The 18,219-nt window shown below is 44.6% G+C and overlaps 1 protein-coding gene across 1 annotated transcript in view; it reads right to left on the bottom strand.

The window, feature by feature from the left end:
• Window positions 1–18,219, bottom strand: part of LOC116986834 (semaphorin-3D-like) — a 72,954-nt gene that overhangs the window by 20,803 nt on the left and 33,932 nt on the right. The window contains exons 6-7 of the mRNA XM_033042565.1: window positions 11,208–11,336; window positions 8,556–8,698 (exon numbers count right to left, since the gene is read on the bottom strand). Of these exons, the coding sequence (XP_032898456.1) occupies window positions 8,556–8,698; window positions 11,208–11,336 (272 nt within the window). The remainder of the gene's footprint in view (window positions 1–8,555; window positions 8,699–11,207; window positions 11,337–18,219) is intronic.

Below are 18,219 nucleotides of genomic sequence, written 5' to 3' on the forward strand. Positions count from 1 at the left end.
CAACAGTAAGAAATACAAAAGTTCCTAAAACCAACCTGCGTGTCATCATAAAGCGGGACATGAAACATTTTGTGGAGCAAGCATTTTTTCATGACCTGTTTCTCTTTGGCTGGGAGAAAATTAATGTAATTCCTGATGTTGAAAATGTCTGGAAATTCTTTTATGATGGTTTTATTGAAATTGTTAACAAGCACGCTCCTTTTAGGAAGTATAGAATAAGGGGCAGGGATAATGCATGGTTCACGTCAGAGTTATCCATTTTACTCCATGAGCGCAATGTGGCATGGTCTAAAGCCAGGAGTACTGGTCTTGGATCAGACTGGTTGCTCTTTAGGCAGCTGCGAAATGCAAGCACAGTTGCAATTAGAAAAGCCAAAGCTGATCATTTCCTTACTGAAACTTCAAATAACCTAAACAATCCGTTGAAATTCTGGAAAACCATTAAATCAATAACTGGAAATAAAAATGTTATTGAGCTACCTCCATGCATTGTCAAAGACTCTACCCAAATTTATGAAAAGGCTGACATGCTTGGATGTTTTAATGAGCATTTCATTACCTCTGGTTCACTTTTCAACTCTCAAAACACAGCTCAAGGCTCCTCTGCTTGCTCTGATAGTAGTTGTATTTTTGAGGGACAAGCCTTTACTTTTGACACTGTTACACTTTCAGAGGTGCATAAGGCCCTGAGATGTTTAGACACAAAAAATCGGCAGGTCCAGACAACCTTGAGCCTTACTTCCTAAAGTTAGCCGCTGATTTTATTGCATTGCCTCTGACTTATCTTTTTAATCTATCCCTGGAGACAAACGAAATTCCCCTTATTTGGAAATCTGCCTTTGTTCTCCCACTGTTAAAAGGGGGGGACCCCATTGTGCTAAACAACTATAGGCCCATCTCCAAACTGTCTGTTTTAATTAAGGTGCTGGAATCCATTGTAAACCAACAACTGAAGGACTTTTTATCAACTAACAGTATTTTATCTGAATTTCAATCTGGTTTTAGGAAAAAATATAATACGTCAACAGCTGCTTTAAAAGTAGTAAATGATTTTATTGAATTTTTAGACAATAAGCAACACTGTGCAGCCCTTTTCGTTGACCTATCAAAGGCTTTCGATACTGTGGATCATGCCTTATTGTTACAAAGACTATGCAGCATCGGTTTGTCTGATCAAGCTGTCTGTTGGTTTAAAAACTATCTATCAGGCAGATCCCAGTGTGTGCGAGCAGAAGGTATTACTTCTAGCTCTCTTAATGTATCCAAGGGTGTGCCACAGGGATCAGTTCTAGGACCTTTATTGTTTACTATTTATATTAATAGTCTAGATCATAAAGCTCCGAACGCAAATTTTTATGCTGACGACACAGTGATATATTGTTCTGCGTCTACCCCAAATCAGGCTCTCTGTCAGCTCCAAACTGCTTTTAACACTGTGCAACGTAACCTGTGTGATTTAAAACAGCATTGTTTAAACAGCATTAAAACAGCATTGTTTTAAATGCTGACAAGACAAAGCTCATGCTGTTCACTAAAGCTAAATCAAAGCCCTCGGACCTCCCTCCTATCACCACTTTGCAGGGCTCTGTGGTTGAATCTGTGTCTCAATATAAATATCTGGGAATTATAATTGACGATTCTCTCTCTTTTAAACCTCATATCCAGCAACTTGTGAAAAAACTAAAGATAAAATTAGGTTTTTACTTTAGAAACAAATCTTGTTTTTCTTTTGAAGCCAAAAAAAGACTTGTTGCTGCAACGTTTATGTCTGTGTTGGACTATGGTGATGTTTTATATATGAATGCATCTTCAAAATGCCTACAGTCTTTGGACACGGTCTACCACGGAGCACTGAGATTTGTTACTAATTTTAAAACCCTCACGCACCACTGCACTTTGTATGCTCAAGTTGGATGGTTTGCCCTGCCCACCCGCAGACTCCATCATTGGCATATCCTTATTTATAAGACTATCCTCGGTGTTCTTCCTTCATACCTGCAGAAGTATGTAATTCGAAAAAGCACAGGAACTTATCAGCTCCGCTCTGAGGACTTGTTCTTACTAACTGTACCTAAAGTCCGTACTGAACTGGGGAAAAGGGCATTTAGTTATGCTGCTCCCTTCGCATGGAACCAGCTGCAGAATGAACTGAAACTTAAGGAGCTGGTTTCTATAAACAGATTTAAATCCCTTCTTAATGATGTTGAAGCGGGCTCTTCTGTCTGTACATGCTTTGTTTGATGATGTTCTGACTGTGACTCTATTTATATGTTCTCTGTTGTTTTTAAATTATTGTCTGTAACTGTGGAACTGTGCTGCTGCCTGTCTTGGCCAGGACTCTCTTGTAAAAGAGATCTTTAATCTCAATGAGACTTCTCCTAGTTAAATAAAGGTTAAATAAAATTTAAAAAATAAATAAATAAAATTCAGGCTAATTGCAGAGGGGCGGGGTGAGGAAAACTGGAAGAGAGCAGGGGCAGGACAAAGGGTGGAGGGTAATAGGCTGACCCAGCTGAAGGTGGGGCAGCTGGTTGGATAAAGGCTAGAGATTAAAAAAACAGGTATGAGACAAAAGGATTGAAGAGTTGCAAATTATGAAGCTAGAGGAAGGAATGTAGGAAGAAGATGAGGGGGAGGGGAGAAATAGCCCATCCATGTGGTATAAAAGGGGGGGGGGGTAGAAGACAGGGTATATGACGGAATAAGGGAGGGGAGGTTTATATAGTTACCTAAAATTGGAGACTTCAATATTCAGACTGTTGGGTTCTAAGCTACCCAAGTAAATAAAATAATCATCCAAGAAGTTGCTGTGAATGGTTGTGCCTCTGTAATATCACACTGGTGTGCTCCACCCTTTGTATGCATGTATAAACTGAACTTGTGCCAAGTGCTGTCAGGAGGACCACAAACCCAGCCGAATCCAACCCTCAGTTCAGGTTTATTATTGTCACGTGTACCAAGGTGCTGTGAATAGCTTTGTCTTTGTTTTTGAAAAACTTTGTTCCAATCATGCCAGATATATACTATGCATAAATACAATCACATCAAACTCAACTATAATAGGTCGAAGAAGGGGGAAGATATAGTGCAGAATATCATTCTCAGTGCAGAATATAGCATTGTAGTGCATCAGTTCTATAGACAAAGTCCAATGTCTGCAATGGGGTAGAGGTGAAGCAGACAGTACCAGAGCCTATGGAAGGACCGTTCAGAAGCCTGATAACAGAGGGGAGGAAGCTGTTCCTGAGTCTTGTGGTGTGCACTTTAAAGCTTCTGTACCCTCTGCTGGACAGGAGCCTTGAAAAGAAGGAATGACCGGAGTGGGATAAGTCTTTATGACCGGGGTGGGATTGGCTGCTTTCCCGAAGTGTACATGGAGTCAATAGTGTGGAGTCTAGTGTTGGCTTCATCTACAAGTCTCTGCAATTTCTTGCGGTCTTGGGCAGACCTGTTCCCAAACCTGATAGTACGTTTTTTACAGTTCATCCGCATTCTGCCCAGTTGCTGTCCACTGGTCAGTGCCTTACACGACTCCGTCAGTGTGCAAGATCAGAGGGAGGACACCGTGTGTCCTGTTCCTACATCTCCTCTCTTTGCCGCTCATAAATGATGCAAAATCCGCCCATCCCTTATTGGAGTTGGAAAGATGCCACAACCATTTTTCCAACTCCCCACCCATATCCACGTCAGCCCATTGTGTAATTTAGTAATCCCCATTTCAAGTTCAAGTTCAAGTGAGTTTATTGTCATGTGTCCCTGAAAGGATGAAATTCTTGCTCTGTGTTTCTCTCTGCGTTTGCAAGGTTTGATTTCATACCTTGTCATGAACCAAAGCCTTTTCAATGTCACCTTGCTTTGTAAAATACTACTCATCTGCATTTTTTTCAAGATATTTCCTGTTATACTATTTTGTAGGATTATTCACATTAAAGTTTTGAATGTAAAGTTGATCTTGAAATTTTAGTCACAAAGTGCTGTCGTAACTCAATGGGTCAGGCACCATCTCTGGAGGAAAAGAACCCTGTCAGTCCGAAGAGGGGTCCCGACCCAAATCAGGGACGGAAATCCTGGGGTTTCCCCCCTGCTTTGAGAGGTTGGGGACAATCCACCCCCCTCCCCCCCACCTCCGGACATTATCAGACACTTTCTAAGGGCTGAATCAGCCTGCTGCATTGAGGCGATTGAGGCTCCCAATGTTGAAACCCCCGCCGGCCGATGAAAGACCCCGTGAACGGGCCGATTCAAGCCCCACGATTCGGGGCGGACGAAGCTGCTGTTGTTGGTGTTCGGAGTCGGTCACCAACCGGGACAGCTCCCGATGTTACCGTCCACAGGGGCCACGGCCAAAGCCTCGCGCGGCCACCAAGGAACTGTGTCCCCCGCATGTTTTGATAGCGATTTCCGTACCTGCAAAACATCACCCATCCATTTTCTCCAGAGATGCTGCCTGACCCACTGAGTTACTCCAGAGCTTTGTATCTATCTTCAGTATAAGCCAGAACCTGCAGCTCTTTTCTACTCAGACATTTTAGTACTTATTGGTGCAATTAGCAAACCAGGATTCAAAATTGGACAAATCAAGAGTTGATTCAGGTGTGTAGTATAGGACCAACAAAGGCAATGGCAGAGACCAACCCTCACTGTCCCAAGGACATCTGGAAGACTTCTGATCCAATGCAACATCAGGACATCTTTCAGATATTTGGACAGCAAGCCAATACATTCCTTTGTTGGCTAGTGAAGTTCCTCATTGTAGGCAGATCCAGAAGATTAATATGTTTTGGATCCATGGTGACCTCCGTCTGAATTCAGAATTGGCTTACCCATCAAAGACAGAGTGCAGTGGTGGAAGGGCGTTGTTCTTTATGGAGGCTGAGTGCCAGTGGTGTTCCGCAGGGATCTGTGCTGGGATCTACTTTGTTTGTGATATATACCAATAACTTGGAAGAAATCACGATGGGTTTGTTAGTAAGTTTGCAGATGACAGAAAATTTGTTGGAGTTGTGAGCAGTAAAGAAGGCTGCCAAAGGACACAGCAAGATATCGACCAGTTACAATATGGGCGGAGAAATAGCAAATGCAGTTTAATCTGGGCCAGTGTGAAGTGCTATACTTTGGGAAGATAATCTAAAGGGAAAATATAGAGTTCATGGCAGGACTCCTAACAGCAATGAGGTATAAACTTGGGATCTAATTCCATACCCGCTGAAAGTAACAATATGATTAATGTATGTTTATGTGTCGTCTATGTGCCTGTGATGCTGCTGCAAGTAAGGTCTTCATTGTCCTGTACCTCACCATACTCATGCAGATGATGATAAACTCAACTTGACTTGACATTGATGACAGTCACTGAATGCTGGAGTTACTCAGCAGGTTAGGCAGCATCTCTGGACAGAAGGAATAGGTGATGTTTCGTGTCGAATTCATATATCTGTTTGCATCCACTCATCCCTTTGTTATCACTGTTTCCACAGCCAACAGTAGACCATGCTGCCTGACCCGCTGAGTTACTCCAGCACTCTGCCTGACCCGCTGAGTTACTCCAGCACGCTGCTTCTTTGGATGTCAGTTCAACGCTGACTCCAACCTACCTTCATAAGTCATAGGAGTCGAATTAGGCCATTTGGCCCATCAAGTCCACTCCGCCATTCAAACATGGCTGATCCATCTCTCCCTCTTAACCCCATTCTCCTGCCTTCTCCCCCTAACCGTTGACACCCTTACTAATCAAGAACCTGTCAATCTCAGCCTTAAAAATACCCAATGACTTGGCCTCCACAGCCGTCTGTGGCAATGAATTCTACACATTCACCACCCGCTGACAAAATAAATTCCTCCTCATCTCCTTTCTAAAGGTACATCCTTTTATTCTGAGGCTGCGCCCTCTGGTCCTAGACTCTCTCGTATTTCAGCACATGGAATGGTCACTGCATGGACCAAGTTAACTCCGTGCGGGTGATAAATTACATCTCGTTGTTCAGGTAGATGTGGTATTCCGAAAAAGGTTGGGAATTACCCAGATTTCTTTCGATCGGCATAATCAAGAACACATTCATTGGCCGCTGATCACTTCGCTGCCTCCGAGACATTTGTCAGTGTTATGACAAAGAATGAATCTCAAAATAAGTCATCGCCTTTGATGTGTTTTAGGCTGTTTCTAATGAACGGGATAATGCGGCCTATAAATGGTATTCTGAATCCCTGACCTTAATTTCTTTGGTTCAACGGCTAATTTATTCACTCTTGTTTACATTCTTATTCTTTCATGTTTTCTTTCAACTATGCTGTCTCTCTTGTTATTATTCTCCCAGTGCCCATTGACGTGATCTAACCAAGGCCATAATGGGGAACAGAGGCAGATCTGGTGCAAATATGAGCAGATGGCTCTTCAGTGGTAATGAAAACACTACTTCAGTGCACTACTTCAAACTTACATCTGTGTGCACCCCTTCCCCTCCCTCCCTCCCATTGTCATACTCCCAGAAGGGAGGAGACTGAGATTAAATACGAAGAGAAACCTTCAGGGATGCAACGTACAAGGAACTGCAGATGCTAGGTCGATGGGGGCGCTGCAATGGCAGCAGCCCTGTCAGCAGCGCGTTAGTTTTTTCAACTTTTTTTATTTTTTTAGTATGTTTTAAAGTATGTTTTTAATGTTTCTTTGTGTGTTTTGTGTGGGGGGTGGTGTGGGGGGGTGAGGGGGAAACCGCTTCGGTCGCCTCCCCGTGGCCTGACAGCAAGGATCGGCGCGGCCTTTCCCGGAGACGCGCCCGGGGCTTCAGCGGCGGGCGCAGCGTGGACTCTTGGCGTGGAGCGGGCGAGCCCTCGCTGGGGCTCGCTGGAGGGGAGCGCTCCGTTTCGCTGGCCCGGGGCAGCCGGCAGCCTGAAGCCGCGGTCTGCAGAGCTCCAGCTGGCGCGGCGTCTACAGCCCAGGATCCCTCGTGGGGGACCCGGGGGAAGAAGAAGCCATCACTGCCGGCCCGCGGCTAACTTCTACCGTGGGCGCGGTGGCGACTTACCATCGCCCCTAGAGGGGAGCTTCGACCGCCGGCCCTGCGGTCTGCGGTGCTTCTGGTGCGGCGCGGCGGGAACTTTAAACTTTAAATCTTCGACCGCCGGCCTGCGGCCTACACCAACTTAAAGCCGCGGTCTCCGGTGGGGAAGAGCCGACTCTGGACTTACCTGGACTTGTACCTTGTCCTTTTACCATCTGGACGCCCGCAGCAACGGCTGCGGAGGGTTGAGGTCCCGACCACGGGGGGAAATGGAGGAGGACTTGCCAAATTGTGTGCCTTCCACCACAGTGATGAATGCTGTGGTGGATGTTTATATTATATTTTTATTGTGTTTTTGTGTGTTCTTTATAATTGTACCGCTGCTGACATATTCATTTCACTTGCACTTATGTGCAATGTGACAAATAAACCGTATTGTATTGTATTGTATTGTAGTTTATACTAAATGCCGCACAAAGTGATGGAATAACACAGCAGGTCAGGCAGCATTTCTGGAGAACATGGATAGGTGACGTTCCTAGCATGGATCAAGGCTTGATTTGGCAGAATGACCTGGTGGGCCATGCAGCTGGGCTCACAACGACCCGGCCGCCCATGGCCTGTAAGGGGAAGACACCAAGCTGGACCCTGCTTGTACCCTGAAGACCAGAGATGGTGAAGACTGTCGCGATGAGGAAGGCCAGTATGAGTGAACCAGGGTCTTGCCTTCCACACCCCCGGGGCACGTAGGTGGACAGGTGAGGAGAGGGACGTCAGTTCGCTGGAAGAAGGCGACCTGCCTAAATGTTTCTTAAACATTATATTACTATCTGTCTCAACTTACCTCCTCCGGCAGCTCGTTCCACATACACAGCACCATTTGGGGAAAAAAGTTGCCCCTCAGGTACCTATTAAAACTTTCCCCCCCTCATCTTAAACCTATGTCTTCTGGTTCTTGATTCTCCTACTTTGGGTAAAAGGCTCAGTGCATTCTCCATATCCACTCCTCTCATGATCTTATACACTTACTCTCATAATCCACACACATTGTAAGCTCATTTGTTGGACAATATGCACAGTTATTGAATGGTTTCTCAATACACAAATAAATCTGTGGCCTTTACACTGATACAAGGGGGATACGGGTGGTTGGAATGGTAAATTAAGTATTCTTCTAGTTGGAGCGAGGGTTTACCATTCAGAAGGAACAATAGTTGTCTCCGGTCCAGGTTATCACATAACTAATCATGCAAAGCTCAAGTTCATAAGCTCATAGGTCATAGCAGTAGGCCATTCAGCCCATCGAGTCTACTACGCCATTCAATTATGGCTGACCTATCTTTCCCTCTCAACCCCAGTCTCCTGCTTTCTCCCCATAACCTTTGATGCCCTGCCTGATCAAGAATCTGTCAATCTCCGCCTTAAAAATATCCAATGACTTGGCCTCCACAGCCGTCTGTGGCAAAACACATAAAGCCAATAATAATAAAATAAACAGCTGCATAAAATCGCTGAGAGCCGTTGACAGAATCAATGTTCATGGTTTCACAAACCAACCTTACAGACTCGGGCCACTCTGGAGTAGATGGCTCTCTCAGTGCCAGCTGTGTCCACAGCTGTCTCTCGTAAAAACACATAGATTTTATCCTCGTCGTCATCAGAGGTGTCAGCAATGAGGTACATCCCGATAAACTTGGCATCTGAAGAGAAAAGCACAGCAGGTATTGTGACCACACGTCGTTTTGGTACAAGTTAAAAATATGAATAAAATATATTGCATCACAGAGCCACACAGCATGGAAACAGGCCCTTCGGCCCAGCTCATCCATGCCATCCAAGAAGCCCCATTTACACTAGACCCACCTGCCCATGTTTGGCCATATCCCTCTAAACCTTTCCTCTTCATGTACCTGTCCAAGTGTCTTTTAAATGTTGTTACAGTATCTGCCTCAACTACCTCCTCTGGCAGCTCGTTCCTCTGAGTGTTAAAGTTGCAGTATGGAAACAGGGCCTTCGGCCCACTGAATCCATGCTGACCATCGATCACCTGTACACTAGTTCTATCCTACACACTAGGGACAATTTACAGAAGCCAATTAATCTACAAACTGCGCATCTTTGGAATGTGCGATGAAACCAGAGCACCCAGAGAAAACCCACACGGTTACAGTGAGAATGTGCAAACTCTGTACAGAGTGCACCCATCGTCAGGATCGAACCCAGGTCTCTTGCGCTGTGAGGCAGCCACTCTACTGCTGCGCCACTGTGACGCCCTTTATTTTATAGATAAGAATAAAAACTATATTGTGGTATCTTTCTCTCTGCATTCTTTACCCTTCAGGCTCCTGTTAAATCTTTCCCCTCTCACCTCAATCCATCACATGCTCTCTAAATATATCTGTGTAAGTCACAATGAGATTGTTAAAATCCCACCACAACTAGAGAGCAGCCTGAACTACTATCCAATGCATTTGGAGATCCTCAGACTATGTTTGATTAGACTTTACTGGCTTTATCTTGCACTAAACATTGTTCCCTTATCATGTATCTGTGAATGGCACACAACAAAATCTTTTCACTGTACCTCGGTATACGTGACAATAAACTAAACTAAACTATTGGTTTTCAGCAATTGGATTCCCAGTAATGTGACCACTAGAGCATAATTGGAACACATACTTAAAATAAATTAATTCCCGTCCTGCTGATCCACTGACATTGTTCTTCTTCAAGGCCAACCCAGCCGAACCTTCCACAGGGATGAACTTGAACTCATCACCGCCCAATCCTTCATTCCTTCCAACCAAGCTGTGCCTGGCTCTCCGGGATACGTTTTCTCCCCTGAGATATTCAAGGTTTCTGTATATATTACCTTCCTTATCACACTTGCCTCTCTCCCACTGCTACTCCCTGCGCTCCACATTGCTGGCTCCCACCCACACATGGATTCAGGCCCAGCTTTGTTTCCCAGGTTTGTGCTTACAAATCATGGCCTCATATAGCCTCAGTTGTCAAGCTTCTCCCTGGCGAGGGGTCCACGCCCCAGTCTGGCCTTGCTCCCTGTTTATCCTCAGCCCCAATTTGTGACCAACATTCCAAGCTCCTATCCTCAGCTGCTTCCCACTCTCAACTCCACTCTATGTCCCCACCACACAGAGGGTGGTGGGTATATGGAACGAGCTTTAGGTGTACAAGGAATTCATTGCACCTTGATGTACATGACCCATATCCTTCCATTCACTGCATATCCATGTGCCTATCAAAAAGCCTCTTAGCAATAAACTAATCTGATTCTGAACGATGGACTGAATGATACTTTATTGAATGAAAGGTGCTTTATTATCATATGTGACATGTTACGGTTAAATTCTTTGTTTTGCCGACCATACACAAATTATGCAACAAGTCGCCACGTATAGAGCGCTGACAAAGTTACAAAGTGTTCAATGTAGTCACAATGGTCCTTCCTTGTTCTCGGCGCCCCCCCCCCCCCCCCCCCCACCTCATGCCGGGTCCCTCTTTGCTCTCAGTGGCGCAGCCCGTCCACCTCGTTCCGACCTCCAGGGACTCGGACCTCGCTCAGCGCCGGCTTCAATGGAGGTTGCAGCGCTCTGTGGGAGCCTTCCTCTTCTAATGTTTGTAAGGCAATGGTTCTTGAGATCAGACATGACGGGTGGTGGGTGTATGGAACGAGCTGCCAGAGGAGGTAGTTAAGTTGAGGCAGGTGCTATAACAACATTTAGAAGACATTTAGGTACATGGATAGGAAATGTTTAGAGGGATCTGGGCCAAATGTGGGCAAAGGGGCCTAGCTCAGATGGGGCACCTTGGTCAACATGGACAAATAGGACTGAAGGGTCTATTCCCGTGCAGCATGACTGAATTGCAATTGCTTTTAAATCTTTTAATTATCTTCTGTCACTGACTCTTGACATTTAGACTTTAAAGAAACAGCATGGAAACAGGCCACTGTGTCTGCGCCGACCTATAATCCCCTTACACTAGCAATATCCTACACACTAGGGAGAATTTACAATTTTACAGGCCAGTTAACCTACAAGCTTGTACGTCTTTGGAGTGTGGGAGGAAACAGGGGCACCCGGGGAAAACCCATGCCATAACAGGGAAACGTATAAACTCCGTACAGTTTGAACCGAGTAAAGATTTACTATCTTAAAGCAGTGATTTTGCAGCAAATCTCAGCCTCACCACTTAACCAGAGCGGCTGGTTGTGTTCCGTGCGGATATGCTGATTCTCCAGGCGATGGATGGGGGAGCGAAACAGAGCCGTGTCTCTCCCAAGGAAGTCAGAAGAAGTCCCAGCATAGAGATGTTCGTCTGGAGATTTAAACGTGACATGGTGCCATTTAGTTTTCAGCATTGAAGGCACAACTTTAAAATTCAGGAAGAGTTCAGAATGTACTTAATGTACTACCTTGCAAAATAGAAGTTAGTACTCTCTCTTTCAGCAGTATTTAAGATGCTCACCGTTATCTAATGAATCGGTACCACAAGGAATCTTTGACAGCCCTTGCCAACCCTACAACTTCCAACTTCAAGTCCTTTAAATCTCAACCCTTTTGGTCTGACATCCTAATGTTTTCCTCAATATAGTAGATTGTTAACCCAAAATCACTTTTATGGCTAAGAATTCTTTAATCGTGGTGGGTACATGGAATGAGCTGCCAGAGGAGGTAGTTGAGACAGGTACTATAACAACATTTACAATCATTTGGACAGGTACATGGATAGGAAACGTTTAGAGGCATATGGGCCAAACGCCAAACTTTAGAGATACAGTGTGGAAACAGGCCCTTCAGCGCACCGAGTCTATGCTGACCAGAGGTCACCCAATACACAAGCACTATCCTACACACAAGGGGCAATTTACATTTTTTTTACCAAAGCCAATTAACTAACAAACATGCATGTCTTGGAGTGAGGGAGGAAACAGGACAATACCCAGGCGGTCATAGGGAGAACGTACAAACTCCTTCCGGACAGCATCCATAGTCAGGGTAAAACCCGGGTCTCTGGCGCTGTAAGCACCAACTCTACCATTGCACCACTGTACCTGCCTAATGGTTGGCGTGGGCAAGTTGAACCAATGGGCTGGTTTCCACGCTATATGACTATGACCTTATCTGTAGTTTGCTCACTTCAGATGTGCTTTTTAGTGTAGAAATAAATCTCCTCCAGGTCTGCCTACTTCAAATAAAAATTCTACGTCTCTACAACGGGAGTTCTGTGAGACCTCTCTCACTGTACCCCCTCTGTGATTCCTGCTGCTCTCTTCTCTAATCATGTTCCGACCTGGGCTCATACCTATTCTATCCTTATCTCACACTGTTTGCCTTTTCAGCTCTGGCCTTTGTCCAACCAAACTGAAAATCAACCCCCTCCCCCCAACCCCCCCCCCCCCCCCCCCCCCCCCCCACCTGTATCCACCTATCACTCGCCAGGATTTGTGCTGCCCTCCTCTCCTCCAGCCATCTCCCCTCCCTGCCCACAATTAGTCTGAAGAAATTGTTCTGACCAAAATCATCGTCTATCCATGTTCTCCATAGATGCTGCCTTATCCACTGAGCTACACCAGCACTTTGTGTCCACAGCATATTGATTATTATTGTTTACCTGCATTAGAAAAGGAATAGGTGACTTTTCAGGTCAGGACCTTTCTTCAGATCCGAAACATCACCTATCCATGTGCTCCAGACATGTTGAGCTATTCCAGCACTATGTGTCTGGAGTATATTGATTATTATTGTTTTACTGCATCTTTGGAGAAAAGGAATAGCGATGTCTGTGAAGGGCGCTCAGCATTGTCAAGGACTGCTCTCACCCCAACCATAGACTGTTTACCCTCCTACCATCCGGGAGGCGCTACAGGTCTCTCCGTTGCCGGACCAGCAGGTCCAGGAACAGCTTCTTCCCTGCGGCTGTTACATTACTCAACACTGTACCTCGGTGATTGCCAACCCCCCCCGGACACTCCTTCCACCAGGAAAAAAATAATTGCACTACTATGACTGTATGCACGTAAATATATTTATTTATTGCTCATATTCTATGTCGCTCTTCTAGGGAGATGCTAACTGCATTTCGTTGTCTCTGTACTGTACACTGCACAATGACAATAAATTTGAATCTGAATCTGAATCTGAACTTAAGGTTCAAGACCCTTCTTCAGACCAGGAGTTCCTCCAGCATTTTATCTTTAGTGTGAACCAGGATCTGCAGTTCCTTTCTACACATTATTGTTTTACTGTCAGAATACCCGGAGACATTTTTTTCAAAATGGGTGCACAGGAATAAGTTGCATGGATTCTGCAAATGTAAAATGGATTGAGAGCGTAAAAAATAGTTTGAGAAATGTTGAGCTAGCAGGATAAGGGCAGTTGGCACACGGAGACACCATTGTCTACAAGTTCCTCTCCCAGTGACTCATTGATGCCATTTAGATACACTTTGCTATCCTTCTGATGTTACTGGGTCAACATCCGAGTGTTATCAGCTCCACGCCGCTGCAGAGACTGCTTCACCAAAGGCAGAGGCAGGAAGATAGCTCAAGGCCACTGTGACAAAAGTAACAATGAATGGGAAATAAACGTTAACCATGCCCATTTAAAAAATATATATTAATTTCGAGAAACGAATGACTTGCGGGATTGTGAGAAAACTGGAAAGGTTATCAAACAAACTCCATCCGGCCAGAGTTTCTGGCATTGAAGAAGTTTATTGGCGATAGGAATCTTGAATCATTGTTTGCTTTAGAAAAACATCTCAGGAAACGCGGGCAGTGACCTTCCACACCTCATCATATAAACGGCAAGGGATTACGTTGACTAACTGCGGGTGAGCTTTGTTACAAAGCCACAAAACTTTTATTTATTTCTGTATGGAACCAGCAAGTGTTTGTAATGCTGGTGCCAAAAATGAAATATTTCTCCTGCAATGGAATGGTGGGAAATCCCATAAAAACAATAAATGGAATTCCAATTATTTCACAGCCCCAACCGCTCTTCACTGGGCTTGCACGTTCTTTTGGAGATGCACAGAACTGCAGCTGCTGGAATCTTGAGTAAAACACAAAGTGCTGGAGGAACTCAGCAGGTCCGGCAGCATTTGTTTATTACAAGTGCTGGGGGGGGGGGGCTTCCCTTAAATTAAACACCTTCCAGGGGCGTTTCAGAGAAGTTACAAGGCACCGTCACCACAGCAGGTCTGGAATCACAATTTGTCCATTCCCGGGTCAAAGAGGGCAGAGGTCCCTGAAAGAACATTAGCAAAATGGACAAGTTTTATAACAAAACGGTAGCTTGATGGCCACCATTATAGGAGCTTTTATTGTTTATTTATTTAGCAAAGTGAATTTAAATTCTCCCGCTGACACGCCTTGAGATCCGAAACATCACCTATCCATGTGCTCCAGACATGTTTGAGCTATTCCAGCACTGTGTGCTCAGTATATTGATTATTATTGTTTTACTGCATCTTATATCATTTGGCAAGGATCCATGTCACACAATATTCCAGCAGTCCTTGAACATACTGTAATTGCACTACTATGACTGTATGCACGTAAATATATTTATTTATTGCTCATATTCTATGTCGCTCTTCTAGGGAGATGCTAACTGCATTTCGTTGTCTCTGTACTGTACACTGCACAATGACAATAAATTTGAATCTGAATCTGAATCTGAACTTAAGGTTCAAGACCCTTCTTCAGACCAGGAGTTCCTCCAGCATTTTATCTTTAGTGTGAACCAGGATCTGCAGTTCCTTTCTACACATTATTGTTTTACTGTCAGAATACCCGGAGACATTTTTTTCAAAATGGGTGCACAGGAATAAGTTGCATGGATTCTGCAAATGTAAAATGGATTGAGAGCGTAGAAAAGAGTTTGAGAAATGTTGAGCTAGCAGGATAAGGGCAGTTGGCACACGGAGACACCATTGTCTACAAGTTCCTCTCCCAGTGACTCATTGATGCCATTTAGATACACTTTGCTATCCTTCTGATGTTACTGGGTCAACATCCGAGTGTTATCAGCTCCACGCCGCTGCAGAGACTGCTTCACCAAAGGCAGAGGCAGGAAGATAGCTCAAGGCCACTGTGACAAAAGTAACAATGAATGGGAAATAAACGTTAACCATGCCCATTTAAAAAATATATATTAATTTTCGAGAAACGAATGACTTGCGGGATTGTGAGAAAACTGGAAAGGTTATCAAACAAACTCCATCCGGCCAGAGTTTCTGGCATTGAAGAAGTTTATTGGCGATAGGAATCTTTAATCATTGTTTGCTTTAGAAAAACATCTCAGGAAACGCGGGCAGTGACCTTCCACACCTCATCATATAAACGGCAAGGGATTACGTTGACTAACTGCGGGTGAGCTTTGTTACAAAGCCACAAAACTTTTATTTATTTCTGTACGGAACCAGCAAGTGTTTGTAATGCTGGTGCCAAAAATGAAATATTTCTCCTGCAATGGAATGGTGGGAAATCCCATAAAAACAATAAATGGAATTCCAATTATTTCACAGCCCCAACCGCTCTTCACTGGGCTTGCACGTTCTTTTGGAGATGCACAGAACTGCAGCTGCTGGAATCTTGAGTAAAACACAAAGTGCTGGAGGAACTCAGCAGGTCCGGCAGCATTTGTTTATTACAAGTGCTGGGGGGGGGGGCTTCCCTTAAATTAAACACCTTCCAGGGGCGTTTCAGAGAAGTTACAAGGCACCGTCACCACAGCAGGTCTGGAATCACAATTTGTCCATTCCCGGGTCAAAGAGGGCAGAGGTCCCTGAAAGAACATTAGCAAAATGGACAAGTTTTATAACAAAACGGTAGCTTGATGGCCACCATTATAGGAGCTTTTATTGTTTATTTATTTAGCAAAGTGAATTTAAATTCTCCCGCTGACACGCCTTGAACCCTCCAGATGGTTCGAGTGTGTTTCAGGATCAGGGGTTTGAGCACCAAGCCACTGTCGCTCATACATTATATCATTTAATGTTGGCTCAATGACCAGCAATATGCATCATAATATGTTAGAATTACAAAAGGAGTTATTATTGGATTACCAAAGTCACTCTGTCAAATTCTGCACGTTTATCAAACCAAGATTAGATTCATATGGCAGTAGAAAAGGTGTCAATTGAGGCGTACATGGCAATTAACATATCAATAGTTAAGCATTGCCAGGTGTTAACACAACTATTCATAATACAAGGGTCAATGGTGAAGGTACAGTTTTGGAAGATTTGATATTGGCAAATCTGTCGTGTGAACTGGGATCAAGGTTAGTTCTATGATTCTGGGGCAAAACTCTTCTACCTACAGCTTGATTACATACATTCCTTATGTAAAGTAAATGGGTATGTAATCGTTTCACCCTACGGTTCATTGAGCTAATGCCTAACCTTTGTAGAAATGAGCCACTCTTATGAGGGAATTCACTGGTTGAGTCCTTTAACTGTGTCCAGTTAATCGCTCTCAGCTGCAGGTTTGCCAGAAACGGCGAGCATTTGTGAGGGTGGGGAAGTCAATTCAGTCAAGTCCCCATTTCAAATCTCGTTGATGCTGCAAAGAGTTGCCTGTGAGCAAGTCCGACGAGGAAAAAAACAACTGTTTTTGGCAGGAGGTTTGGTCACCCGAGGGCAGACATTGAAGAAGACTTGCCAAAGAACAAGATGGGAAATGAGAGATCTCTTTTCGACACATGATGTTGATTGTGGAGGAGGAGTGTCGCTTCCAGCCAGGAATTGGATTATTCAAATAAAGAGACTCTGGCAAAGAGCATTGAACCAGACTCTTTGGTATCTGTTTCATCCCGAGCTGACCCGATATCCTCTCGTTCAACAACACAGCCCACCTATGCCTCTGTAACATTGCCCAGCTGTCTACACCAATCTTATTCTGAAACCTTCATCAATAGCATCGTGACCTCCAGCCCTGATCCCTTTACTGCTCTCCTGGCAGACTCTTGTCTTACACAGATTCACAAGAAACTGCAGATGCTGGAAGCTTGAGCAAAAAAATCAAAGTGCTGGAGTAACCTAGCGGGCCAGGCAGCATCTCTGGATAGGTGATACATAGATACATCCATGGATAAGTGATACACAGAGACATAGACAATAGGTGCAGGAGTAGGCCATTCGACCCTTCGTGCCAGCACCGTCATTCAATGTGATCATGGCTGATCATCCATAATCAGTACCCTGTTCCTGCCTTCCCATATTCCTGGATTCCGCTAGCCCTCAGAGCTCTATCTAACTTTTTTGAATGCATCCAATGAATCAGCCTACACTGCTTTCTGTGGCAGAGAATTCCACAAAATCACAACTTTTGTTGGTGTGAAGAAGTTTTTCCTCATCTCAGTTCTAAATGGCCTACCCCTTATTCTTAAACTGTGGCCCCGGGTTCTGGACTCCCCCAACATCGGGAACATGTTTCCTGCCCCTAGCGTGTCCAATCCCTTAATTATTTTATGTGTTTCCTGTGCGGTCCGAAGAAGGGTCCTGACACGAAAAGTCACCTATCCATGCTGCCTGACCTGCTGAGTTACTCCAGCACTTTGCACCTTTGCATGGAGACCAGAAGGCACCATGTAGCAAGTGGCCTGCCTTTATGCTGCATTCTCCTTGTGTTGAATTTAGACCCAACACATTGCAATTGCCCCTTTTTCTCCCTAGACATTCAAATCTCTTTTCTACCTGTAAGCATAGCACCTTTTCTAAATGTTCTAATGATATTTTATACAATGCAAAGAATTAAGGGAGTGGCACAGTGGTGCAATGGTAGAGTTGCTGCCTTACAGCAACAGAAGCCCGGGTTCCATCCTGACTACAAGTGCCATCTGTATGGAGTTTGTACATTCTCCCTGTGACCGCATGGGTTTTCTCTGGGTGCTCAGGATTCCTCCCACATCCCAGAGATGTGAGGGTTTGTAGATTAATTGGCTTCAGTAAAAAATAGTATAAACCGTCCCTAGTGTGTAGGATAGTGTGTAGGATAATGTGTAGGATAATGTGTAGGGGGACCGCTGGTCGGTGGACTGCTGGGGCCCGTTTCCATGCTGTATCTCTGAACTAAACTAAAACTATTATGTGCAGTCTGTATCTTCACTTTTGCACTACCTACTGTACTTGATTGTCTTTATGTACAGTAGATCTGATCCGTTTGGATAGCCAGCAAGACAAAGCTTTTCAC

The sequence above is a fragment of the Amblyraja radiata genome, chromosome 24 (assembly GCF_010909765.2).
Source record: "Amblyraja radiata isolate CabotCenter1 chromosome 24, sAmbRad1.1.pri, whole genome shotgun sequence".
Classification (NCBI taxonomy): Eukaryota; Metazoa; Chordata; class Chondrichthyes; order Rajiformes; family Rajidae; genus Amblyraja; species Amblyraja radiata.